Source organism: Ahaetulla prasina, chromosome 4 (genome assembly GCF_028640845.1).
Source record: "Ahaetulla prasina isolate Xishuangbanna chromosome 4, ASM2864084v1, whole genome shotgun sequence".
Lineage (NCBI taxonomy): Eukaryota > Metazoa > Chordata > Lepidosauria > Squamata > Colubridae > Ahaetulla > Ahaetulla prasina.
Window position 1 is genome coordinate 148,548,252 of NC_080542.1, and position 27,914 is coordinate 148,576,165.

The following is a 27,914-nucleotide window of genomic DNA, read 5'->3' on the forward strand; positions in this document are numbered from 1 at the left end:
TAATAATTTAAAAAGGGTTTTTTTTTATTGCTGAGAAACCTCTTTACAATCTTGGCTAGTTTACAAACTGCAGAAAAAAAGGTTCGTTGTTACGAAGGCATCGTCTCTGTCGAAAAAAGAAATATGCCAAACGCATCTGTTCTTATAACTGAACATTTACACCTACATAATAATCCACATTATCCCGATCATTACCGCGAGGTGTTAATAAGATTTTTGCACCAGCTATCACTTTAGTTCCTTTCATAAATATATATATATATATATCTTGATATCTCAAGTTATTACATAGGTTTACTACTTCTATTACCCTCTAAATTACCTTAAAACCCCACTTTTCTTGTAACATTTTTAAAAATATCATCTTGGGAAGGGGAGGGGGGGTAGCCTCACCAATATAATTTTCTGAAATCTTTCTACCTGGGTCCTTGATAGGAGTCCTTGACTTACGACCACAATCGAGCCCCTGGTTAAGCCATGGCAGCTGTTTTAAAGTGAACTTTGCCACGTTTTTACAACCCTGTTTTGTCATGGTTATTGTGAATGAAATCAGTGCGGTTGTCCAGTGAATCATGTGGCCGTTAAGCAAATCTGGCTTTCCCCCACTGACTCTGCTTATCAGGGGGTCAGAAAATGGGGTCATAAATATGAGCTACTTGCGAAGTGCCTGAATTCTGATCTCATGACCATGGGGTTGCTGCAACGGTCATAATGTGAAAACCAGACGTTAAGTCAGTTACTTCAGTGCCGTAACGTCGGTCAATAAATGAACAGTTGTAAGTCAAGGACTACCTGTATAGCTAGCATCTGCAGAGCCTTTCGGGTGTTTGCTACGAAAACAAAGTTTTCTTTTCTTCGGACAGTGTGAGGTGGTTTCCTGCAAAGGGCCAGCAACATACAGGATCAAATTGTATCTTTATTCTGGGCACTGCCTTCTCCTGCTGAAGAGGGTGTGTTTGTGTGTGCCTGCGGGACACAAACATACACACACATACACACACAGACACACATCTGGTGTTTGAAAAGTTGCTGGGTGGCCAAAGGAAGACCAGAGGTAACCACTTTTGTTGGACGTTTCGTTTCGTTGCTGCGACCGGATGCAACCTGCCTGCTACCAGACAGTTGTGTCTTTGTATCTTTTGCACGTTTGTGGTTGGGCACTTGTGTGACATTGTACTTTATCGATGAGCTCCGTTTAAAAACTTTTTTCAGCTTTTTAAGTCAGCTGTTTCCATCCTTGGCTCCCAAGATTGACAAACCAAACACAATGTGGGGAAGGCCGGTGAATAAGGCTGAGCAGTCCTCGATTTACGACCACAATTGGGGTGAGACTTTCACAGGATTGCACTGATGATGTTACCTAGTTTGGTCATGAAATGTCTGCCGGAGCATACCAAGGAACCCAGAAATTAGGAATTTCCCATTGCTAAGCAAGTGAGTCACACCCATTTTACCTTTTTTTGCCACGGTTGTTAAAATGAATCAAGTGGTTGTTAAGCGAATCGAGCTTTCACCCATTCCCTTTGGTTGTCGGAAGCCAGGCTGGGAAGGTCGCAAATTGCGGTCACATGACCTTGCAACGGTCATAAATACATGCCATCGCCAGACACCTGGAGATCAATCACCTTACTGGGGAAATACTGCGACAGTGGTAAGTGTGAGGACTGGTCGTAAGTGTGAGGATCAGCCGCAAATCATTTTTCAAATAACAACTTCAAATAGTCGTAACTTCTAATAGCCTGTAAACAAATGGTTGAAATTTGAGGACTACTTGAACTGTTTTAAAGGCAAATTTTAATTGTTTAATTTTGAAAGAAGACCGAGATGGAAGTTTATGTCCTTCCTGGATGGAGAGCTTTTATCATCAGTGCTAACTTGATGATAAATTTTTAGGGAAGATTTGGATATTTGGGCCAAAAACGCAAAATGTTTGGTCTCAGCCCGTCCTGCGGACTTTCAAAAGAAAAAAAAAATCCTTCTTGTGTTGATCTGTCTCACCAAAGGAACCGAAACCACAGCGGAGGGTTGATTCCCCTGTGGGAACACGAAAATGTGCAGCGTTCTGTTCCCAGAATTGTCCAACCAGCATGTCAGGAATTAAACTCCCAGAATCCCCAACGCCGGCAGGGGAATGCTGGGAATCAGAGTCCATACATTTTTCAAGTTGCTCGATTTGAAGAAAGCCACTGCATGCCAAGTTGTGTGGACCGCAAATGGTCCTCTGAAGGACCGACAAGTTGACAACTGGTTTAGGCAGTGTTGAGGTAACACAAAACCTGTTTTTATTCCATTCTCTGGTCCCCAAAGGAATGCTAAATGAGAAGTCTTGGTAGTCCTCAATTTACAACAGTTCATTTAGTGACATCCAGCACTGCTTTAATGCTCATTAAGATAACTATATCTCAGCAACCTCTGCTGGTTCCAAGCTCATTAAAGCACCTACATCTCAACACCCCAGCACAAATTCGAAGCCTATGAAAACAGCTACATTTCAACAATCTGGTACTGGCTAGAAGCTCATTAAAGCAGTTATATCTTAAAATTCAGCACTGGTTTGCAGCTTGTTAAACAGCTACATCTTAACAGCCAACACTGTTTAAATTCTCATTGAAGTAGCTATATCTCAACAAAATGTGCTGGTTCAAAGCTCATTAAAGCACCTACACCTCAACACCCAAGCACAAATTTGAAGCCTATGAAAGCAGCTAAATCTCAACCCTGCATTGAGTCCAAGCTCATGAAAGCAGCTACCTCTCTTGCTGGGACAATGCTACCTCTCTGCATTCCACAGCATCTTTTCCAGTTTGCATCCAAAACCTTGCACACTCTTAACAGATCTTCATACAATAAAGTGCAACTTCTGTGCAAGAACCTGCAGAGGTGAAAGTGACAAGCTGGAAAGTGCAAAGCCAGAAGAGGCTGATTTGTACTCTCCACACATGGCAAGCCTAATCTCATTTGTGTAATCCGTCTGAAATAACAGGAGGGCCTTTGCTGTCTATACAACGAGGTGTGTGCCACCACGATTGTACGAGGGCAGAGCTGATATTTTTTTTGCTAAGAAAGGGGTAAGAAGTAAACTCACAGCTGGACTCGTCCTATCAGGAAATCGCTGGCAGATGGGAAGGATAACGCCATTCGTATTATTTCCAACTCACAAGTTGTGTTCAAAGGTATCAGCTTTCTGCAACTCACAAAAGCCGATTCGTTTTAATAAAATCTGTTGAGATGGAAAAGGGGCTTTGAGATTCCTAATTTTGGACACAGTATAGACACAGCTCTCCTCTTACACAACCTACAATTAAATGCAGGAAAAGGGACGAACAACAATAGCACCCAACTGAAGCAAGCTTTTAGGTAACGAGAGATACCCTAGGAAATATCTGAACAAACCAAGTAAGAAATACCAACAGACAAGAATAGGTCCTTGGTGCTCTCCGAGCTGGCTAGTTTTCTCAGAGATGTTTCATGACCCAACTAGGGAACATCATCAGTGCTGGAAGGGAGTGGTGTGTGCAGAGAAGAGGAGGGAGCGGAGAACAACTGTGGGGTCCTTGGTGCTCTCTGAGCTTGGATGTTTCTTTGCAGACATTTCACAACCCAACTAGGGAACATCATCAGTGCTAGAAGGGATTATATATAAACAGAGAGCAAACCCCTTTTAGCACTGATGATATTCCCTAGTTGGGTCGTGAAACATTTGCAAGGAAACCAACAAGCACAAGCCAGAAAGTTGGATGGAGTAGGAGGAAGACCAAGCAGGGTTACTCTGGGAAGACCAGTTCAGGTGGACAATTCACTCTCATAGCCATCTCTGCTCTTAGATCCAAGCAGTGCGAGACATGGCAGCTTTCTATATCTGTGTCTATTCAGCAAAAATCTTGCCATAACTTTGCTCCACCTCTTTTTATTTGTCGGCATAGATGCCGTTTGCAAACCAGAAACTCAACCCCCTTCAAATCATCCTCCCTTTCTTCTGCACGGCGAGACAAAATAGCCGGTTGGGAAAATCAATGCATGTGGCTCGGATGGGACATGGAAAATCCAGCAAAAGGGCCATGGTCGTCAGAAGCAAAATCTCCAGGCTAAGACTCTGGATTGAGTAGATGCGTGCACACCTTGAAGACAACCCCCCCCCTCCCTTGACCCGATTCCCCAGCACCCCATTATCCACAGCTTCAGACTGTTTATTCCAATCATCTCCACACCGAAAGTCACAGCTCGGCAACACTGAATCCCACCTCGCGGCCGGCTCCCAGCTCCCTCGACGATACGTCAGGATCCAGAAGCCGACGGGCAGCACCTCACTTGTAAAACTACTTCTTAAATATTCAATACTTTCCTTTTAGCTGTACATGATTTTTGTCAAGAAAGACAAATGTCGGCGGGATAGCCCGGGGATTCTTCGTCAGAGCTATCGTTGCTGAGCGAGACATTCCCGACGGGAAACAAGGAATCTGACGAGCCGTGTGCTGTCTCGTCAAGAATGCGGAGGAGCCTCAGAAATGAGCAACCCCGCTCTCCTTTCTCACCAGGCTTCAAACACCAGGCGCAGTCAACGTTGTGTCAAGTTTTGTTTCTAATAAAAAAAACCCAACAACCTATCTTTCGGTTTTAAGTTGAGAAAGATGAAGTCCGCCGGAAAAGCTCTTCGGGAACTTTTTGAGATTGTTTCTCACGATCCTTAGAGCAGCGAGTCATCCGTGCAGCCGCCTTCCAATCCGTAACGGAACTCTTGCAGGTTGGAGACGCCGTAGAAGTGGACAAAGGCCGCGGCCACCACCAGGACGTGGAAGATCTGATGGGACTGGAACTGCAGAAAAGGCAAAAAAACCCACTCAAGACAAGGAGAATAATGACGGCAAGGATCGCGGTTTCGCCGAAAGGTACCCACCTCCTGACTTTACTATATCCTACCTAATCCCCGGTCTGAAGTTCCAGTTCCGCGTGTAATGGGTTGGGATCTGTGTCCTAAGCTACCACATTTTTTGGTTGCTGAGACCACTAAATGTTATTCTGTCTGCGGAATGGATGAGTTACCTGACCTGCTAAAAATGGGCAGAGTTTTGATTTATGTATGGGTAGTCCTTGACTTACAATAGTTCATTTAGCGACAGTGGAAAGTTATGTCAAAAAACTGACTTCTGACCATTTTTCACACTTATGACTGTTGTCCCATGATCAACATGATCAAAATTCAGACGCTTGGCAACTGACTCATACTTAGGACGGTCGCAGCATTCCGGGGTTCACATGAGATTCATCCGCTTTTGAGGACCCGTATTGACTTTATCAATTACACGTAAACAACACACATACATATCACAGGGGATGACCTTTTTGAAACAGCCCATTCTCCCCTGCCTGTCTGGGTTCAAACTGATAGCAGAGGTAGTCTCTGACTTACGGCCAATCCGTTTGAAGTTTCGCTGTACCGCTAGAAGTGGCTGAGAAGTTATGACAATGTGCCCCACAGTCATGTGACTGCAATGGTAGCATTCAGCCATCGACTCATGTTTATGGCCTTCGTTTAACAATCTCAATCTCCGTTAAACACTGCAACATGTATCAGGTCGTAAAACCAGGTTGGTCTGGAGAGCAACCTGCTCTACGGCCAGCCTGACTGATGACTGGAATGGAAGGACTCTGTTAAGGTTGTAAGTCGAGGACGGCCTGAAAACATTTTCTTGCACAAAGAAAAAAACCCTCTTTGAAGTCTCCCTGTGATCGGTTCAGCAATATACACTTGTGAGAATGGATGGAAAGTTACTCTTTTATAAAATGTATCACAAGAATTATAAAGTATTTTATGCCAATAACTCTTACTGCAAAAGCTTCAGTAGCAAGGCCAAATAAAAACCACAAATGATAAAAGAGCTAATCGCTCTGGGTCAGCCCGATCTGAATGTTTGTTCAAGGGCTCCGGACAAATGGTAAAAGACAAGATAAGGTAGATCCTCTTGTCACAAGGCAGGGGTTCAGGAACACAGAATGTTAATGGATCTTAGGTGTATGACGTATATTGTGTGGAACACGTGACGTGAAACTTGAAAAACGTGCTTCAGGATCTCAGTCCAGATTGGGAAGGGAGGTGGAGGCCTGCCTTTGCAAACGCAATTCAATAAACCTTCTTGGTTTGTACGTCAGGGTTGTCTGTCAAATTAGTGAGTACAAAGTTTGGATGGTTTAAAATCTCACACACTGATACAGGGAGTCCTTGACTTACAACCGTTCATTAAGTGATCTTCAAGTTACAACGGCCCTGAAAAAACGGACTGAGGATCATTTTTCACACTTACGACCGTTGCAGCACACCAGTGGTCACCCAGTGATCCAAATTTAGACACTTGGCAACTGGCTCATATTTATGACGGTCACAGTATTCCAGGGTTTACTTGATCCCCTTTTACGACCTTCTGACAGGCAAAGTCAACGGGGAAGCCAGATTCGTTTAACGACCGTGTTACTGACTTAACAACTGCAGCGATTCCCTTGAGAACCGTGTCGTAAAGTTTCAAAACCATTTTGCTTAGCAGCAGAAATTGGGGGCTCCATTGTTGTCGTAAGTCGAGGACTCCCCTGTACACCGTGGCTGGGATCTGTTCTGTTGCAAAGGTTACTAACTTATTTAACTGCAGGGATTCCCTTAACGACCATGGCAATAAATGTCGTAAAACAGGATAAAAACTCACTGAACCGATTCTCACTTAAGGACATTCATTTGGGGGCTCCATTGTGGTCATAAGACGAGGAATCCCTTTATTTTTTAAGTGGGATTTTCCCGCTGTTTGCACCTCTGGCCAGGGGGTGTGTCTCATCTCTACAGGGAGTCCTTGACTTATGACAGTTCATTTACTGACCGTTCAAAGTTAAAACAGCACTATAAAAAGTCAGTTATGATTGTTTTTTCACACGAATGGCTATTTTTCAGAGATATGAGTGATTTTCACACTTACGACCATGATCACGTGGATCCACATTCCGATGCCCCATTCGAAGTTTGCAATGGCACGGATACAAAAAGCCAGATTACTAACTGATCAACTGCAGGGGATTCCCTTGACAGCAGTGGCAAGAAATGACAAAACTCACTTAACCAATTCTTATTTAAGAAATCCATTATGGGCTCCATTTTGGTCGTAAGACGAGGACCGCCCATGTTGCTGGTTTTTCCCCCAACTCATCTAGATGGGTCCAAGTACAAGTCCCATCACTGTCTCCTCCACCCCATGAAAATCACCCACCCACCCCCTCCCCGAAAACCCCTCACCCAGATGTCAAATTTGCCCGGGAAGAATCTTTCCGGAATACGAGCTGCGTAAAGTCCGGCTCCGGTGATATACATCACAGCCATCAGGAAGAACCATCCCATCTGGCCCACCGTGGTGGCCTTGGCGAAGCCCTCGGCGATGGTGAAGTGCATTGTGGGTACCACGCCGCTCAGGCCCAGCCCGAGGAAGACCCCTGAGAAGGGAAAGAGAGGCCCGTCGGTGTGTGAGGAAAGTGTTCCTGCCACAGCTTAGCCTCCAAAGTCCACTCTTCTGAAACCAAGCCAGCTGGGGGATTCTGGGAGTGGAAAACAACGTCCATACCTGCTCGGGTCTGTCTGTGTTTGGGGGTGGCGAAGCGATCCCACTGGGCCACGATAATGGCGGATATGCCCAGGACGCAGACGATGGACAGATAGATGAGTCGCGGCTGGGGCGAGCAGTAGAAGGAGTAGTAAAGCCACGGGACAAAACTTCCCATAATCAGCAGGGCGATTCCTGAGTAGTCCAACCTACGATGGAGAGAGTAGGCTCGGCGTCATTAAAAAATTAAAATACAAACCGTCCTTGCCTTATGACCGTTTGCTTAACGAACACGGGTGATTATGATAGTACAGGGAGCCCCGGACTTACAACAGTCCCTTTAGTGACCATTCAAAGGGATTAGACTAGATGACCTACGAGGTCCCTCTTCCAATTTTGGGTTATTCTGCCACATTCACTTAACTAGGTTTCTAATGTATCAACCGCAGGGATTCCCTTCACAACCGTGGCGAGAAGCGTCATTACACGGGACAAAACTCACTTAACAAATTTTCAATTAAGAATATCCATTATTTTGGGGCACCATTCTGGCTGTAAGTCAAGGACATTGTATTCTTGGACTGGGATTCACACTGTTTATATCTCTGGCCCAGGGTGTCATCTCGACTTACAACAGTTCATTTAGTGACTGTCTGGTGTTACGATGGCACTGAAAAATGTTAGTTACGAGCGATTTTCACACTTATGACCATGGTCATGTGAGCGACCCCCCCCCCGTAGTTGACTCATACTTGTGTTGCAGTTGCTGGAGTCACATGATTCTCATTTGCGACCTTTTGACAAGCAATGGGAAAGCCTATTTCATTTAACATCTGTGTGACTAACTTATCAATGGCAGTGGTTCACTTAACGCCGGTCGCAGGAAAGGTCATAAAACGGTAAAATTCATTCAACCAATGTCTCTCTTAGCAACAAAAATTTTGAGCTCAATAGCAGTCGTAACTCAAGGACCACCTGTACTGGGAAAAAAAAGGGTGGGGGGGGACTTGCCACTGGTGCTCAAACTTATGATGGTCGTGTGATCAAATCTCCAGTGCTGGACAACTAGATCATATTTATGACGGTCACAACATCCCAGGGACCCTTGATTGCGGTTTTACGGCCTTCACCACCGGCCTCTGACCAGCCGAGTCTACAGGGTAAACCAGATAAGATTAACAATTAAGCAACTCGCTTAATAACGTCATAGATTTGCTAAATAACTGAGGCAAAAAAAAAGTTAGCCACCCATTTCATAACTGCCTTGCTTAAGAATGGAAATTCGCTCCCACTTCTGGTTGTAAGTCAAGGACTGTCAGCTGGGTCCTTGCACCTATGACCATCACATTACGACCTATTTGGCTGCTTGGCAACTGGCACGTATTTTTTGCCAAGCGTTGACTCAGGATCACAATCGAGCCCACGATTGACGTCGCTAAGCAAGACAGCCATTGAGTGAGCTTTGTTTGACCTTTTTATGACCTTTCTGCCCCACAGTCGTTAAGCGAACCACTGCCGTTGTTTAGTGTGTCACACGGTCATTAAGTGAATCTGGCTTCCCCATTGACCTGGCTTGTCAAAAGGTCGCCAAAAGGAGATCACGTGAACCCTGCCGGTCATAAATACGAGTCGGTTGACAAGCATTCGAATGACGATCACATCACTGTCGTAAGTGTGAAAAACCTTCCTAAGTCCCTTTTTCCCAGTGCCGTTGACCCCTGGGATGCTGCGACCATCGTAAGTACGACTTGCTTGCCGAGCGTCTGAGTCTGGATGACGGGGAGGCCGTAACGTGTGAAACACAGTCCCGAGTTGCTTTCCCCACAAGTGATGTTGTAACTTGGAATGGTCGCTAAGTGAACCATCATAAGTCAATGACTACCTCCGAAGCCCATCTGGGCACACTCACTTGGAGAACGTCCGTGACACCTTCTCCGAATGGCAGTAGACGGTGTGGAACAGCCAGGAGAAGCTGAGACATAGCACGGCGCCTAGGAAGAACATCCCAAAAACCACCTTCTCCTGCAGGGGCGCCAGGAAGTACATGTTGGGACGCAGCATGGTCAGGACCCCGAGACACAGGAAGAGGACGAAGCCTGTTGGGGAAGAGGAAACAGGGAGGGAGGTGACCTTGGGCCAATTACCAGGAGACGGGGAGTTCTAGTCCTGCTCGAAATCTGACTGCATTACTTTGGGCCAATCACTGGGAGGTGGTGAGTTTTAGTTCCACCTTGGGCATGAAAGCCAGCTGGGTGATTTTGGGCCAGTCCCTCCCTCCCTCCCTCTCCCTCTCTCTCTCAGCCCAACCCACCTCACAGGGCCATTGTTGTGGGGGTGGAAAGGAGGAGGAAGGAGCATTAGGGACATTCGCTGCCTTGAATCACTGACAAAATAATTAAGGGCGGATAAAACTATAACGAAGAGACGTATGTGCGAGGACAAGCCCTTAGCCATGTCCTAAAACGAATGGGCATAAATCAAGGACTGCTGACAAGAAGGAATAAGCTACTTGATGAAAAAATCACAACAATGAATGTGAAATCAAGGTGACTTCCTTCGGCTAGAAGCAGCTTAAGATCGACGGACTCCGAAGCAAGTAATCCCTCCCCGCAGCAGGGTGCAGAGTCAGGCGCCCTGTGATCAGCCCAATGTTTTAATCCACAAGGCTTCACTCAGGCTGTGTGTGTATGTGTGTTTAATGCGATTGTGTGCTACAAAAAAAAGAAGATAAACAAAACAGGACTCGATAAAGCACCCTTTTGTTTTTTGTGTGAAATCTGCACAACACGGCGCCCATTTAAATTAAAGACAGACCTCCATTTACGACTGTAACAGAACATGTCCATTGCGGTCGTAAAGATGTGACAGTCGTAAAGCAGGTCGCCCACATGATGGCGGTAAAGTAGGTTGCCCCCCAGTGGCCAAATTGATTTCATGATTTTGTAGTGGTCGTTAAGGGAATGTCCCCCGTTGTTAAGGGAACCATCTGTTCTGTATATGTAATCCTTGACTTACGACCAAAATTGAACCCAACATTTCTACTCCTAAGTGAGACAGTTATTGAGTTTTCAACCTTTCTAGCCATGGTCGTTAAGTTAGTAACACGGTTGATAAGTGAACCTGGGTTGCCCAGTTGATGTTGCTCATCAGAGGCTGCAGAAGGGGATCACGTAACCCTGAGCTACCGTCGTAATTATGAATCGGTTGCCAAGTATCTGAATGTTGACCACATGATCGTGGAGATGCTGTGATGGTCGTAAGTGTGAAAAACGGTCATAAGTTGCTATTTTCGGTGCCCTTGTAATTTCAAACAGTTGTAAACGAACTCTTGTAACTCAAGGACGACCCGTGTTCATTTAACGACCATTCGAAGTTACGGGGCAAAACATGACTGATGACCAGTCCGCCTCCTCCTCGCAGTTATGACCGTTGCAACATCCCCAGGGTCCCGTGATCAAAATTCAGGGTCTATCTGCCATGGTTGCGGCCTCCCACCGTTACGTGATCGCCGTCTCCAACCTCCCAACAAGCAAAGTCAATGGGACAGCAAGATTCACTTAGTGACCACAATCTGCTTAACTATGGTGGGGGAAAAAAATCCCTATAATTAGGATGCTACTCCATCTAGATCAGAAAGGATATCTTTCTCATTTGTTCTTCAGGCTGGATGAAAATGCCTTAGCCAGGGCAAGATTCGAACTCGGATCCCGGCCGGATTAAATTCCTTGATTTCAGATGGGCGAAGGAAAGGAAAGCCACAGGAAGGAATGGAATTTAATTTTGGTGGCGTTTTTTTTTTGGGGTGTGTGTGTGTGTTAGTCCTCGCTTTGTGGAAACGATGGCCGGTCTCACCAAGCAGGTGGGTCCAGATGTTGCCGGTCTCGGTGTGGATGCGAAAGATGCTTTTGAAACAGGCGCGGAACGACGGCATGGGCGGGCGGTGTCCGTGAAGCAGGTAATCGTTGTCCTTCAGCCAGTCTGGCAGTACATCATAGGGGATGACCCTCCACCGCCCTTCCCAGACCTGCGAGACACAGAAATCGGGTTATTTTCACCCAGCACGCTCGGCTCAGCCTACCTTGTAGGGGTGGTGTGGGTCCAGCTCTCCAGGAAAGGCTAAACGATGGGCCTTGAGTCAGATTCCTTCCCCAACCCCCCCCAAAAACACCTCTACCAAATTTGCCCCAAAGTGAGACAATCGTTGAAGAGGAAACAACAAAAAGATGATGGAGACCAGGATTTATGTTGCTCAGCGAGAAATGTGTAAAATGAGTTTTATGACTTTTTTCCCCACATGTCTTAAGTGAAGACGGTTGTTAAGTGAGTCAAATGTCCCCCTTGACTTGGCTCGTCAGAAGAATGCAAAATGGGGCCCCAAGAGAATGCAACCGTCATAAATACGAACCCGAATGTAAATAATGTGACCAACGGGGATCGGTCGTTAAGTGTGAAAAACAATCCTGTCAAGTTTTTTCAGTGTTGTTGGAACTTTGAACGGTCACTAATGAACTGCTGTAGTCCTCGACTTACAACAATTGTTTAGTGACCATCCCTGAGTTATGACTTAGATCATTTAATGACCAGTCCTCAACTTACAACCACTCATTTAGTGAGCAAAGTTAAAACAGCACGGAAAAAAGTCACTTGGGACCGTTTTTCCCACTTACGACTGTCGCAGCCTCCCTGTGATCAGAATTTGGGCGCTCACAAACTGGTTCAAATTTTTGATGTGTGATGAAGTTATGAACTGCAGTGATTCGCTTAACAACCGCGGCAGGAACGGACGTTAAGGGGGTGGTCAAAGCTCATTTAACAATGGCAACAATTCCCTCAACAAGGCGGTAATATGGGCAAAGTCCCCTCTGCAACTGTCTCGCTCAGCAACGTCAGATTTTGGGTCCTGTTACGGTCGTAAATCGAGGACATTCGAGATGCCGTTGTCCCGCCATGTACCAGGGTGGGGTAAATCCATTTTTTTCCATTCTTTCCCACGGCGTTATCAGGAAGCCTAGTTTGGCATTCCTCTGGCACAGGAAGCCTAGTGTAGGGTTGTCAGTCCAACGTGGTCAGATCCAGTCCATGCGGCTGTCCTGGAAACCATAAGGGACCGGACCGTGTGGGTTCAGCCTGGCCCACGCTACCCCAGTGTGCACGTGTGTGCATAGGTGGCGTGCGCAGGCCCCCACAGGCCCATCCTGGCACGTATGCGCGCGCAGGAGGCGTTGGACCAGCATTGCCTCAGCCTGGCCCATCTCATGGATGCCACAAGGATTCAGGTCAGTGCTGTGCCTGAACCAGCGTCTCTGGCCTTTCACAAGTGTGTGTGTGTGTGTGTGATGGCCACGCCCTTCCCCCTGGCCCACAGAGGACAACCACAATGCTGATCTGGCCCTCAATGAAATCAATTTCACACTCCTGGTCTGGTGGAAATCCTCATAATTCCCCCCTTTGATGCCGCTCTGTGCTCAATTTTTTTCTCGTGAGAAAAAGCTCGCCAATTCCTGCGGGAAAATGACCCTCTCCTTCCTCCGAACGAGGAACTGGGCTCCGTCTCAGACAACCGATGAATTACCTTGTAGACGAATTCTTCCATCTTCTCCATAGCATGGTGGGCTTGCAAGGGGAGGGTTAAGACCCTTACTTCCTCCTCCTCTTCCTCCTGAGTAGCCGGGCATGGCTGACACGGGTTCTACGGAGAGAGAGAGAGATCGCGAAGGTGTGAATGTCCGACAAAAGGGGTCTCGGGATGCTCTCTCGAACCCAGAGCTATGCAAACTCAGCGGCCCCTTTGGGTTGATTGGTTGAAAAAACGCCATGCAGGCAGTCATCAATTTACGACCGCTTGTTTAGTGACCATTCAATGTTATAACGGGATTGAAAAAAGCGACTTATGATCATTTTTCGCACTTACAACTTTTGCAGCATCCCCAGGGTCACATGATTAATTTATGAGCTGAAGGGGATTCACTTAACACTGGGGAAAGAAAGGTCGTAAAATGGGACAAAGTTCACTTTACAGATGTTTTGCTTAGCCACAAAAATTTGGGGCTCAGTTGTGCTCCTTAAGCCAAGGACTATATGCATGAACCCAGTTGGGACTTGAATTCTGGTTTTCAGGATGTGGCAGCTGGGCTCTGCGAGGTTTGTGCTTGCTCAGAAATGTCAATCTTTCTTTCTTTCTTTTCTCTTTTTCTCTCTCTCTCTCCATTTCCTCTTCCTTGTACTCTTCTTTTTTCCTTCCTTCTTTTCTTCTTTTCACCCATCCATCCCTTTCTCCTTCCTTTCTTTCCTCTCCACCCTTCCTTCCCTCGATTCTTCTTTATATTGCTCTCTTCCTTCCTTCCATCCATCCTCCCTTTCTCCTTCTGTCGTCTCCACCCTTCCCTCTCTTCATCTCCTTTTTTCCTTTCCATCTTTCCTTCCCTTTTCTTCTTTCCTTTCCTTCCTTCCCTTTCCTTCTGTCCAATTCAGGGGCCTCTGTGGCCCCTAACAGCAGCTGCCTGTAATTACTGCAGGTTCTAGTCCCACCAGGCCCAAGATTGACTCAGCCTTCCATCCTTTATAAAGTAGGTAAAATGAGGACCCAGATTGTTGAGGGCAATAATATACAAATGGATGAAGACTATTGCTTGACACAATGTAAGCCGCCCTGAGTCTTCAGAGAAGGGCGGGATATAAATGCAAAAATAATAATAATTCCAATCTCCCTATTCCAATCCCTCCCCTCCCCTCCCTTCTCTTCTCATGATAGTTCAACAAATGACTGAAATTGTTAAGTGAATCGTGCGGCCGTTAAATGAATCCGGCTTCTCCTCTTAACTTTGCTGGGTGAGAAGATTGCAAATGTCGATCACATGACCCAGGGACAGTATAAGCCACATAAAAATGTGATGGTGGCCAAGCACCGAAATCTTGATCACCTGACCCTAGGGAATGCTGTGATGGTCATAAGCCATAAATCATTTTTTTCACTGCCTTTGCTTTGTTTAACAACTGCCTGGTTCCCTCAACAACTGCAGAGATTCAAAGAAGGCAAACAAGGTAGTAGAACGAGGGGCTACCCGCTGAATAACTGTCTTGCTTAACGACAGAAAGTGTGGTTTCAATGGAGGGTGTAAATCGAGGACCGGATCTACAGCCCAGATGCTTTCTTCCTTCAGCAAAAAGGGAATAACTCACACTGGCAAACTGCAGCAGCAAGTCAAAATGTCAAAGAAAACATTTTTTTCCTCCTCATTCCTGGCAAAACTGGCTATTTTTAGGGCAGGAAAAGAAGTTTAAAATGCAAACAGAGCAACTCGTAAAGCAAGCCAGGAACGGAGGCCAAAATCCAGGGATTTGCATTGGAAGACAATGTGATTTAATTCGTATTTTTGGGGTTCCGCAACTGGGGTTTGGGACATTTGTGCTTGCTGAGAAATTCAGAAAAAGATGTTTAAAACAGTCCAAAGTGCAAAAAGCAGATAAACACTCAAATGTCACACAAGGCCAACTAAGAGAATTCACTGCTTTTAAACCTCAGTTAAATATTGATGGCCAGCTCTCCCAGTGAGTAAGAGAGCAAGATTCTGCATACACAAAAAATAATCTTTCTCTCTTTTTCTCTCCCTCCCTATAATATCTATCATCTCCCTCTATCATCTCATCTTTCTCTTATCATCTATCATCCATTATAATCTCTATCATCTCTTCCTCTCTATTTCTCTATCGCTAATCTATCAATCCATCCATCTCTCTTTGTCTCTCTTTTTTTTTTATTTACATTTATATCCCGCCCTTCTCCGAAGACTCAGGGCGGCTTACAGTGTATAAGGCAATAGTCTCATTCTATTTGTATATTTACAAAGTCAACTTATTCCCCCCCCAACAATCTGGGTCTTCATTTTACCTACCTTATAAAGGATGGAAGGCTGAGTCAACCTCGGGCCGGGTTTGAACCTGCAGTAATTGCAGGCTGCTGTGTTCTAATAACAGGCTCCTTACAGCCTGAGCTATTACGGCCCTCTCTTATCCATGCATCCCTCTAACCTATCTATCCCTCTGCCTGTCTTCCATCTATCTCCATCCATCCATCTCTCTTCCTGTTTCTGTCTCTCTCCCATCCCCTCTCCCATATCCATCTCTTCTCTGTCTTTCCGTTTTTGTCTGTCTGTCTAACATGTCATCTCTCTTATCTCTTATCTATCTCTCCCCCTCCATCTACCTATCATCTATCTATCATCTCATCTCTCACTCCCCAACATCTATCACCTCTCCCCTCTCTCTTGCTAATCTGTCTTTCTGCTATCTCATCTTATCTCTCATTTTTTATAATCTCTGTCTGTCAGCCTCCGCTTGCTACCAGTTTATTTGCTACACCTTTATTGTTTTATTGCTTTATACTGTCTGTTGGATTAGGCTTTTATTACCTAGCTTGCTACGGCTGTCATGGTAATGGGAAGGGAGGAAAACAGTGCTGGAAGAGAAACAAAACTTTAAAATGAAGAGGGATAAAACCATCTCAAGATGCACCCCACGCGACACCTAGGGGGGACATGGATTGGACAAGACTGACTGGACTACAGGGAAGAGGGCTTGAGGCATATTTCTTATATGTGTATTCCGCACCAAACACCTCAGAGCTTGCTTTCATTTTGTTTGCCTTCAGTTCATACTCAGTAAAAGTACCTTTCTCTAACAACAATGGAGTTGGGTTTTTTCTTTCTTGACTATTGAAAGGAGCCATTCCTGACACTGTCTGTCTGTCTATCATCTCTCTCTCTCTCTCTCTCTCTCCATCTTTCTCTGCCAGCCTGCCTGCCTACCTGTCATCTCTTTCTCATCATCATGTTTCTCTCTCTCTCTCTCTCTCTCACACACACACACACACACATCCCTCCCTCCCTCCCTCCCATCCATCCATCCATCCATCCATCCATCCATCCATCCATCCATCCATCCATCCATCTACAAATGCTCCTTTGTGAATTTCTTAGGATGTTTGCAGGCTCCAGTTGTCAGCAGGAGATTTTGCCCAAATCAGTTGTTTCAAGCTAGAACACCAAGGTTTAATTTTAATTTTTAACTTTTTTGAATTTTCAGAGGGTTCTTTTTAAACACATTTGTTCTGCATAACAAGTTCCAGGGCCAAAGGAGGGAAAATTTCTTTTCTTTCTTTCTTTCCTCCTTCCGTCCTTTCGTTCCTGCTTCGTCTCCCTCTCTCTCTTCTTTTTCCTTGCTCTCTTCCTGCCTTCTTTTTCGTTCCTATTTCTTTCCTTCCCTCTTCTTCCCTCTCCTTCCTTCCCTCTTATTCCTTCTTCCTTCCCTTATTCATGTTTCCTTTCCTCTTCCCTTTCCTTTTTATTCCTTTCCTTATCTTTTTTTCCTTTTCTTTTCTTTCCTCTAAATTCATAAATCTAAATTTAATAAATCTAAATTTTAAACTGATACCCCAAATAAATGTTACCACTCAACATTCTTTAGCCTGAATTGGTGATTATCCCCCCCTCTTCCCCCCTCCCCCCCATGACAAATCCCAAGGCAGCCTTCCACCCCAAATGCAGTGGGCCTCCGTCCCTCCTTCAGTCTCTTTCACTGGGCTGGCTGCAAAGAAGCTTCAATACTTGAATTAATCCATCAATTCATACTTTATTGCCTTGATCTTCCCACCTCCGTGTTGAGGAAATCCATACTTACGTTGGCCGAACGGGATGTTCCCGGACCGGCTTTCTCCTCTAAAAGGGGTCCGAGCTCGGCCAGCTCCACGTCTTCCCGATCTCGGCCATTGCCAACGGGCGCGTTTCCGGGACTGGTGGCCGATCCTTTGCGGGATGCCATCGGGTCACCATGCAGGCACCAGGCCGGCGCGGGTGCAAAAGCTAAGAAGCTTTTTGGGGGGGAGGGGCGCCAAGAACCCCAGTTCTCCCTATAAAAAATAAAAACAAAATAAAGCAAATTATTTTCAAAATCAGTCTCACTCCACCGCAGAAGCAGCCCCTGTTAGCGGGCATCCACTCACCTGCTGCCCGCCGTGGACCCCCCCCCCCCGCCTTGTCTCCTTGCTGCATCAAAGGGAATGGGACTCTCAGTGAGTCAACAGCAGGTCAGAGGATGTGAGAATGGATGGAAAGTTACTTTTTTATAAAATGTATCAGAAGATGAGGCTGGGATAGCTCAGGCTGTTAGAAGCCTGTTATTAGAACACAGCAGCCTGCAATTACTGCAGGTTCAAGCCCGGCCCAAGGTTGACTCAGCCTTCCATCCTTTATAAGGTAGGTAAAATGAGGACCCAGATTGTTGGGGGGGCAATAAGTTGACTTTGTAAAAATATACAAATAGAATGAGACTATTGCCTTATACACTGTAAGCCGCCCTGAGTCTTCGGAGAAGGGCGGGATATAAATGTAAACAAAAAAAAAAAGAAGAAGAAAGAATTATAAAGTCAGTAGCGCTTACTGCAAGCTCTGTAAGCTCCCAAAATTTACTTGAGTCACCAGAACGCCAAAGAGAGAGACTCAAGATGAGGCTTGCAAAAAGAAGCTTCAATACTTGAATTAATCCATCAATTCATACTTTATTGCCTTGATCTTCCCACCTCCGTGTTGAGGAAATCCATACTTACATTGGCCGAACGGGATGTTCCCGGACCGGCTTTCTCCTCTAAAAGGGGTCCGAGCTCGGCCAGCTCCACGTCTTCCCGATCTCGGCCATTGCCAACGGGTGCGTTTCCGGGACTGGTGGCCGATCCTTTGCGGGATGCCATCGGGTCACCATGCAGGCACCAGGCCGGCGCGGGTGCAAAAGCTAAGAAGCTTTTTGGGGGGGAGGGGCGCCAAGAACCCCAGTTCTCCCTATAAAAAAATAAAAACAAAATAAAGCAAATTATTTTCAAAATCAGTCTCACTCCACCGCAGAAGCAGCCCCTGTTAGCGGGCATCCACTCACCTGCTGCCCGCCATGGACCCCCCCCCCCGCCTTGTCTCCTTGCTGCATCAAAGGGAATGGGACTCTCAGTGAGTCAACAGCAGGTCAGAGGATGTGAGAATGGATGGAAAGTTACTTTTTTATAAAATGTATCAGAAGATGAGGCCGGGATAGCTCAGGCTGTTAGAAGCCTGTTATTAGAACACAGCAGCCTGCAATTACTGCAGGTTCAAGCCCGGCCCAAGGTTGACTCAGCCTTCCATCCTTTATAAGGTAGGTAAAATGAGGACCCAGATTGTTGGGGGGGCAATAAGTTGACTTTGTAAAAATATACAAATAGAATGAGACTATTGCCTTATACACTGTAAGCCGCCCTGAGTCTTCGGAGAAGGGCGGGATATAAATGTAAACAAAAAAAAAAGAAGAAGAAAGAATTATAAAGTCAGTAGCGCTTACTGCAAGCTCTGTAAGGTCCCAAAATGTACTTGAGTCACCAGAACGCCAAAGAGAGAGACTCAAGATGAGGCTTGCAAAAAGAAGCAGATTTTATTCATGGCCAAAAGCAAAATACTGGGTGGGACTCTATCCAGAACATGCAGATACAATGCATGTGAGGAGATAGCCACCCCTTGGGGAAGGTATGGCGTCCTTTTGATAGCCCCAGAGACGTCAGCTTAGTGCCCAGTTCTGGCCTCTTAGTTTAGGTTTGTGTATTCCTTGTTGCCCTGCAAAGGAATAGAAGCCTCCCAATTAGCGTTATCTCTTCCCTGAGCATCCCTTTGTTCTCCTAATTGCTCATTTGGCCCTCTGGTGCTGGTGGAAATGGAGCTTACACAGATCAAAGGTGTAAGTCAGGGCTGAAGCAACTGTCTGGTTTGGTTCTGCAATCCAACAAGACAGACACAGACTTCAGAGGATAATTAGAACTGCAGAAAAAATAATTGCTACCAACCTGCCTTCCACTGAGGACCTGTATACTGCACGAATCAAGAAGAGGGCCGTGAAAATATTTGCAGATCCCTCGCATCCTGGACATAAACTGTTTCAACTCCTACCCTCAAAACGACGCTATAGAGCACTGCACACCGGAACAACTAGACACAAGAACAGTTTTTTCCCGAAGGCCATCACTCTGCTAAACAAATCATTCCCTCACTATTTACTAAATCTGCACTACTATTAATCTTCTCATCGTTTTCATCACCAATCTCTTTCCACTTATGACTGTACGACTGTAACTTTTTGTTGCTATCACTAAGTCACGTGATAGCAACGTGAATGTCACGTTCTGGTGACATTCATAGGTTGCAATTTAACACTAAGGGTTAAATTGCAACCTATGACCATCATTTGTGTTGTAAATGTTGTACCTTTGATGAAGATATTTTTTTTCTTTTTCTTTTATGTACACTGAGAGCCTATGCACCAAAATAAATTCCTTGTGTGTCCAATCACACTTGGCCAATAAATTCTATTCTATTCTAAAAGTGTAAATTATCCCCCAGATGATGTCTGTACTTCCAACCGAGATAAGTACAATGCTCTTGGATGGCACAAGAACAATAGGAAGAAGACTGATATAGGTTCAGATCAAATGGTGGGGACATATGTTTGACAAAATACCAGATACTTTACAGAGGCCTAATAACAGTGTATGTTTGTTACACGAGACACAAATATAAAGTCATAATATATCAAATATGTATTACAGGAACCTAATGGTTACAGAATAACAAGTTTCTACTAATTCTAGTAGACTAGTATATTATATTCTATTATTAGTTATTATATCCCTTCACCTCATTAGCAAGGCCAAATAAAAACCACAAATGATAAAAGAGCTAATCGCTCTGGGTCAGCCCGATCTGAATGTTTGTTCAAGGGCTCCGGACAAATGGTAAAAGACAAGATAAGGTAGATCCTCTTGTCACAAGGCAGGGGTTCAGGAACACAGAATGTTAATGGATCTTAGGTGTATGACGTATATTGTGTGGAACACGTGATGTGAAACTTGGAAAGTACGCTTCAGGATCTCAATCCAGATTGGGAAGGGAGGTGGAGGCCTGCCTTTGCAAACGCAATTCAATAAACCTTCTTGGTTTGTACGTCAGGGTTGTCTGTCAAATTAGTGAGTACAAAGTTTGGATGGTTTAAAATCTCACAAGGAGCAGCTACTGCGGGACAGAGATGACAGCTGCTCTTTAAAAATTATGATTTCAATTGAGCCGATTTAAATTAAGCCTTTTTACAAGTGATTTAAATCATGATTTAAATTGACTAGATTTAAATTAAACCCATCCTGATTGAGGATAATAGTAAAAAGGATTCTGGGAGTCGAAGAGCTCACCTCTCAAAGCATGCCTATATATATAATGTACGTGTGTGTGTGTGTGTGTGTGTTTTCATAGGTTTTCACGGGTATGCCAAGACATACATACATACATACATACATAAATACATACATATGTATGTATACGTATATGTACATGTATACACACACACACACTCACATAAACAGATACATACATATGTATACAAAATATATATTTGGTATATGTTTTAGAATTTTTTTACATTATCCTATTATACACACACTTTATAATACATTATATATATTATATATTATGTATTTTGTGATTTTATATTTTATATATTTTTGTCTTATATATATATATATACATACACACATATAGACATGTATATATATTATATATACAAAGTATTTTACATATATTTTATACATCTTTGGGTTATTATCCTATCTATTTTAGAAAAAAAAAATCAGTTTTAAATTCCGCATTCTCCATTTGTTCCTTCAAAAAAGGTTAAAAAAAGCAGTATTGATCTAAAAATGCATCGTAACAGGTCGAGATTTCCCCAAATAGTTTATAATAGACTATAATCCCCCCTCTGCCCCCCCCCCACTCTTAAAGTCCAAATTGTGTTGTGCTGTGGGTTTTCTTTGTGTTACACAACCCACGTGACACCGTTCCTGTCCTGGCAACCTCATTTCACAAGAGGCTGCACAATCGGGGAGGGAGGCGTTCAGAAGGGAAACCCGCAATACACAACAACGCAGCTGAGTTGCAAAATTATTATCCACTCTCTCGGCAGTCCTTTAGTTTGTTTAGCAACCAGCTAATGGTCCCTGCGCCTACAACCATCCCAACATCCCTTTTGTAGGATCAAAGTTTGCCATGTATTGACAACATTTCGGCTGTTAATCCGGGCAATTGTTAAGTGAGATTTGCTCCATTTTACTACCTTTCTTGCCACCATTGTTGAGTGAATCAATGCAGCTGTTAAGTTGGGCACATGGTTATTAAGTGAATCGGGCTTTGCTCATCAGGTCGCAAAAGGAGGCTCACATAACACCGGGACGCTGTGACCATCATAAATATGAGTCAGTGCCCAAGAGTCTGAGTTTTGTTCACGTGACCCCTTGGATGCTGCAATGGTTGTTAAGTGTGAAAACCGGTCATAAGTTGCTTTTTTTAATGCCACTGTAACTTGGAACATTATAACTAAACGAACCGTTGCAAGTCAAGAGCTATCTGTATTTCATGAAGAAATAAAATATACAATCTCTGCTGTTAGCTATTCACAGCACAGCTAGTCCTCGATTTACAATGGTTCACTTAGTGACCGTTCGCAGTTGCAACGGACTGAAAGAAACTGGCAATATGACTGTTTTTCACACTTAACAACCGTTGCGTCCTCCCCACGCTCACATATACCAAAATTCGGACGCTTGTCCACCGACCCATATTTATGACGGCTGTAGCTACCCGGGGTCACATGATCCTCTTTTCATGACCTTCTTCGGAAGAGCAGAGAGCCTGCTTAACACCCGTCTCACTTCGCTCAAGGACTGCAGGGATTCACTTAACAACGGCGGTGCAAACAGTCGTAAAACAGAGCAAAACTCTGAGGAGCCAATTCAAGGGGGAAGTCAGATCCGCTGAATAACCGTGGGACTCAATTAACAACTGCAGGGATTCACTTAACAATGGTGGTGACACAGGTCGTAAAACGGGGCAAAGCTACCTTCACAAATGTCTCTAGTTAGTGACAGAAATATCGGGCTCAACTGTGGTCGTAAGTTGAGTACTCTCTGTACAGTTAAACCGAGAGACCAAAGACCCCATCGCCCTCCTCCCCCTCCAAAATTCATGTCTTTGTTTCTATTTATCTATCTATCCACCTGCCTGTATCTATCAAAGCAGTCCTCTACTTACCATGGTTCACTTAGCGACCATTAAGAAGGCACAGAAAAAAGGGACTTAGCATCATTTCCCACACCTAACGACTGTCGTGGGATCAAAATTCAGATGCTCAGCAGCCGAGTTGTATTTACAACAGTCGCGGTGGCCCCGGGCGGGGGTGTCCTGCGATCCCCCTTTACGACCTTCTGAGGAGCAGAAAGTCAGATTCACTTAACAACCGTGTCACTGGCTAAACAACTAATCCTGGTCGTGCGATCGAAATTCAGATGCTGGGCAACCGACTTGTATTTATGACAGTGGCGGCATCCCGCGATCCCCTTTTGTGACCTTCTGATGAGCAGGGGGAGACAGATTTGCTTAACAACTGCGGTGAGAACGGTCGTAAAGCAGAGGCGAAGCACACTTCAAATATGTCTCGGTTAGCAACATAAGTTTAGGGCTCAATTGCGGTCATAAGGTGAGGACTAACTGCAGGATTTGCTCTTATTTTTTGGGGTAGCTCAGCTCAGGAGAGGTGGACGGAGAGAAGATGATACAGAGAAGGTTCCGAGGTCGTAAAAAGGAGTTGCTTTTGGCACTTTGTGACGGACTCTCCATTGTGTGATTAGTTTTTCTCCACCCCAGGAAGAGAACTGACCACGTCTCTTCCTGGAAAGGATGAGGTGCAGATTGAGAATTGGTGGCGGTGGTGGTGGGAACCCACAGCGGCTAATGAATGAGGAAGTTGAAATTGCACAGAATGACGGAGTTGGAAGGGACCTTGGAGGTCTTCTAGTCCAGCCCCCTACTCAAGCGGGAGACCCTTCTCCTCCCCTCCACAAACACCTCTCACTTCTAACACTGATGACATTATCCAGTTGGGTCGCGAAACATTCTACAAGGAAGCCACCCAGCTCAGAGGGCACCAAGGACCCACCCCCCAGTCCTTCTCCTCCTCCAGATAACAGAGTTGGAAGGGACCATGGAGCAGTGGTGAAATCCTCCGAGGTTTGCCACCAGTTTGCTGTGTGCGAGTACACAGTGTGCGCCAAACAGGCACTTCAGGTGAAAAAAGGAGGCTTAAGAAGGTAAGATAAAGTTATATTTCTAGCGAATATAAATCATGTGGCACAGCTGATCATCGGAAAGACCAGTTTGGATGAATTGGTAGCATTTTTATACTACCGGTTCGCCCAAACTGATGTGACAGGTAGCATTTCACCCCTGCCTTGGAGGTCTTGTAGTCCAACCCCCTGCTCAAGCAAGAAACCCTTTCCTCCTCCTCCTTCTCAGAATAACCCAGCTGGAAGGGACCTTGGAAGTCTTCTAGTTCAATCCCCTGATCAGAAAGGAGACCCTTGCCCCCCACTCCTCCTCTCTGCAAATCCTACTTCCTTCTACAACTGATGATGGAAGAGGAAATGTCTGCAAGAAAACCACCGAGCTGAGAGAGCACCAAGAACCTCACAGTCCTCCTCCTCCTCCCTCTCCTCCTCCTGTCTGCAAAACCCATCTCCTTCTAGCACTGACAATGCTCCCTATTCGGGTCACGAGACATCTGCAAGAAAACCGCCAAGCTCAGAGACTGAGGAGCTTCCCAGTCTCTTCTATCCAAAGTGATTTTAGAAAGAAATCTGAACTCAAAAGAAAGCAAAAGAGAGAGAAGAAACGTCTTTCCTGGGTGAGGATAAGAAAGGAAAGACGGGTGGGGGCGTCTGGCCACCTCGGCACGAAACACATTTCTCATTTTGCTCCAGGTGGAAAGGTGTGCCGGGCCTCTCCCCAAAAGCAGCTGTTTCCTTCATGCGCACAGGTGCGTCCTGTTTTCCGGTAGAAGGCAAAGTGTCCCAGACAGACTGGCTTTTTAAGAAGAGTGGGTTTAGAAGAGATTGAACAACTATTTGCCTGGAATGGTGTCAGGTTTCCTGATTTAGGAGCGGGCTGGACTAGAAGACCTCCAAAGTCCCTTCTATATTTCTGTTATTTGGAGGTGGTGGTGTAGGAGGAGGGTTTCCTGTTCGAGCAGGGGGACTAGACCACCTCCAAGGTCCCTTCCAACTTTGTTATCTGGAGGAGGAGAAGGACTATGGGGTCCTTGGTGCTCTCTGAGATTGGTGGTTTCCTTGCAGATGTTTCATGACCCTACTAGGGAACATCATCAGTGCTGGAAGGGATGGTATATAAATTGAGAGCAATACCCCCATCCTTCCAGACCAGATGATGTTCCCTAGTTGGGTCACGAAACGTCTGCAAGCAAACCACCAAGCTCAGAGAGCACCAAGGACCTCACAGTCCTCCTCCTCATTTCTACAAAAACCTCTCCCTCCTAGCACTGATGTTCCTTAGTTTCTGACCGTGTCACTTAGCAACAGTGTTCCAAGATCATAATTACCTTTCTAAAGTACCAGACTATCTGCGTTACATAAAGATGAGGAGTGGGGAGGGAATTATAGGAAAATTAAAAAGTTCAGATCCATCATCCAACTCAGTTTACTTCCTTACAGTTTTGGACGTTAAAACTAGAAAAAAAAAACAGCTGTGATTTCCCCACAAGCAGTCCTCCACTTATGGACGTTCATCTAATGACAGTTCAAAGTTGCATTGGTACGGAAAAAGGTGACTTAGCGACTGTTTTTCACTGACAAACTGAAGAACTGCAGAGATTTGCCTAACAACCATGACCAGAAAGATCATTGAATGGAGCAAAGCTCCCTTAGCTAATGTTTCACTTAACAACATAAATTTGGGGCTCCGTTAAGGACAACATAAAGATGAGAATAAAAATATAGGAAGATTAAAATGCCTCATCCCACATGAATATCCACTCAAGTTTTCTTATAATTTTGGACATTAAAAATACCGCGGTTTCTACAAAAAGCTGTCCTGGACTTATGACCACAACATAACCCCAAAATTTCTGTTGCTAAGAGAAACATTCCTTCAGGGAGTTCTGCTCCATTTTATGACATTTCTGGCCACTGTTCAGGGAATCCCTGCATGTTGTTAAAATAAGTTATCCAAAGGTCACAAAAAAGGTGGGATCACATGATATTCCCCCCCCCCCGAGACATTACAACGTTCGTAAATATGAGCTGGTGGCCAAGCATCTGCATTTCAATTGGGGGACCCCGGGGATTGCTGTGATGGTCGTTAAGTGTGAAAAATGGTGCTAAGTCACGGTTTTCAGTGCCTTGGAACTTCATGCGGTCACTAAATGAGTCATTGTGCAGTCGAGGACTCCCTGAAGAAAAATGCTATGGTTTCTGCATAAAATATATAGATCAAGCAAATATCATCTGAGCATGTGAGCCAGTTAAATTCGAACCAGGGAACTAAATATATCAAATTACAGATGAAAAGAGAAATAAAAACCTAAAAAAATAATTAAAATTAGAGGAAAAGACTTTATAGCCATTTCTATTTTGGCATCCCAACAATTAAAGGCCAGAAATAGAAATAAAAAACACAGATCAGTGATGCAACTTTGAAAAAAGGATAGAACCCTTTACTTACAAATTTTAAAGGCGGCTTGAGCAGAAATGGTTGAAACTTTTGAGCTAAAAAGTAAAAATTGACCAGCGAAAAACTAAAAATTGATCAGCGGAGAAACAAGCAAGGAACAAGCTAAGTACCTAAATTTATAACTGCTCGTTTAGTGACCATTTGAAGTTACAATGCCACTGATAAACAGATCTTATGACAGTTGTTCGCATTTACGACCGTCGCATCCTCATGGTCACATGATCGAAATTCAGATGCTTGGCAATGGGTACAGTGGCCTCGACTTATGACAATTCGTGTTTTTTTTATTTGCATTTATATCCCGCCCTTCTCCGAAGACTCAGGGCGGCTTACACTATGTCAAGCAATAGTCTTCATCCATTTGTATATTATATACAAAGTCAACTTATTGCCCCCAACAATCTGGGTCCTCATTTTACCTACCTTATAAAGGATGGAAGGCTGACTCAACCTTGGGCCTGGTGGGGCTTGAACCTGCAGTAATTGCAAGCAGCTGGTGTTAATAACAGACTGCATTAGCAGTCTGAGCCACCAGAGGCCCATCGTTTAGCAATGGCTCAAAGTTACAAGGGCCCTGAAACAAAGGGACTTTTTTCTCTAAATCTAACTCAAAGCCATTTGCAGACGTTACACAATGTACCACCCTCGGCAGTGTTCCCACAACCTATGTAGGCAACTAACTATACCCCAAGGAGGAAGGAAAGGAGATTTAGGTGGCAGGACTGGTTCCTGTCAATCCCAGGGTGACTTTCGGGACCGAAACCTGGTTTATGAGATGTGGATGGAAACCCAGATAAGCTGCCCAGAGGTGCTTTGGAGAGGCAGATGGGTGGCAAGTGGGTGTGACTATACACACAGAGACATAAACATCTAAACCATCTTTGTTATATCATTTAATCTATCTTCCATCCATCCTCTTTCTAATCTATCTTCTTTCTACCTGAATCTCTGTCCATCTATCATCTAATACAACCCCCTGCTCAAACAGGAGACCCTTACAGAGTTGGAAGGGTTGCCAGAGGTCATCTAGTTGGACCCCACTCAAGGAGGACACTTTTAGAGAATGACAGCCTTGGAAGACACCTCAGAGATCATCTAGTCCAACCCACTGCTCCACCGGGAGACGTTTACAGAATCAAAGAATGACAGAGTAGGAACTGACCTCCGAGGTCATCTAGTCCAACCCCAACCAAGCAGGATACCTTTGGAGAATGACAGGGCTGGCAGGGACCTCGGAGGTCATCTAGTCCAACTCCCTCTCAAGCAAGACACCCACCACCACCATAATACCCATCCCCAATTGTTCGTTTTGCCCGGCTGCGGAAGATAGGCGTCGTGAGGTAACGAGGGGAGGGCGGGAAAAATGAGCGCCCCCACTTCAAGAGGGGACGGTGGGGGACCATGGGCTTTACCCTCCGGCCCCCCGGAAAAAGGAGACGCCCGACGGCCTTCGGGACCTGTAACGTCGGCTCCGTGAGAGAAGCCTCGGCCTCACCTATACGGGATTTGCCGCGTCAGACGGCCAGCTTCAAGCGTCTCCTCCGCTCCAGCGATTCTCCTCAGCCGTTGTCTCCGCTACATTCCCACAGCACCGGAAGTGGCTCGGCCGGAAGAGGCGGGACTCTCCGGCCCGGTTTTGGAGAAGGCGGCGAATCCCGAGTTCGCGGGGACAAGATGGCCGACGGGTCGGGGAGGGGCGCGCGAAAAGGACGAC

General features: G+C 45.2%; 1 protein-coding gene across 2 annotated transcripts; it reads right to left on the bottom strand.

The window, feature by feature from the left end:
- Positions 1–27,841, bottom strand: LOC131198940 (adiponectin receptor protein 1). Of its 2 annotated transcripts, XM_058184275.1 has the most exons (8): positions 27,696–27,841; positions 18,172–18,400; positions 13,144–13,260; positions 11,424–11,595; positions 9,481–9,667; positions 7,593–7,780; positions 7,271–7,464; positions 2–4,813 (listed from the first exon to the last, which is right to left on the bottom strand). In XM_058184275.1, the coding sequence occupies exons 2-8, from the start codon at positions 18,310–18,312 to the stop codon at positions 4,685–4,687; spliced, it is 1,128 nt and encodes a 375-aa protein (XP_058040258.1). In that variant the 5' UTR covers positions 18,313–18,400; positions 27,696–27,841; the 3' UTR covers positions 2–4,684. The 2 variants fall into 2 exon arrangements, with proteins under 2 accessions (XP_058040257.1, XP_058040258.1); XM_058184274.1 differs by lacking the exons at positions 18,172–18,400; positions 27,696–27,841 and adding an exon at positions 17,247–17,493 and having other exon boundaries at positions 1–4,813.
- Positions 27,842–27,914: the final 73 nt, after the last annotated feature.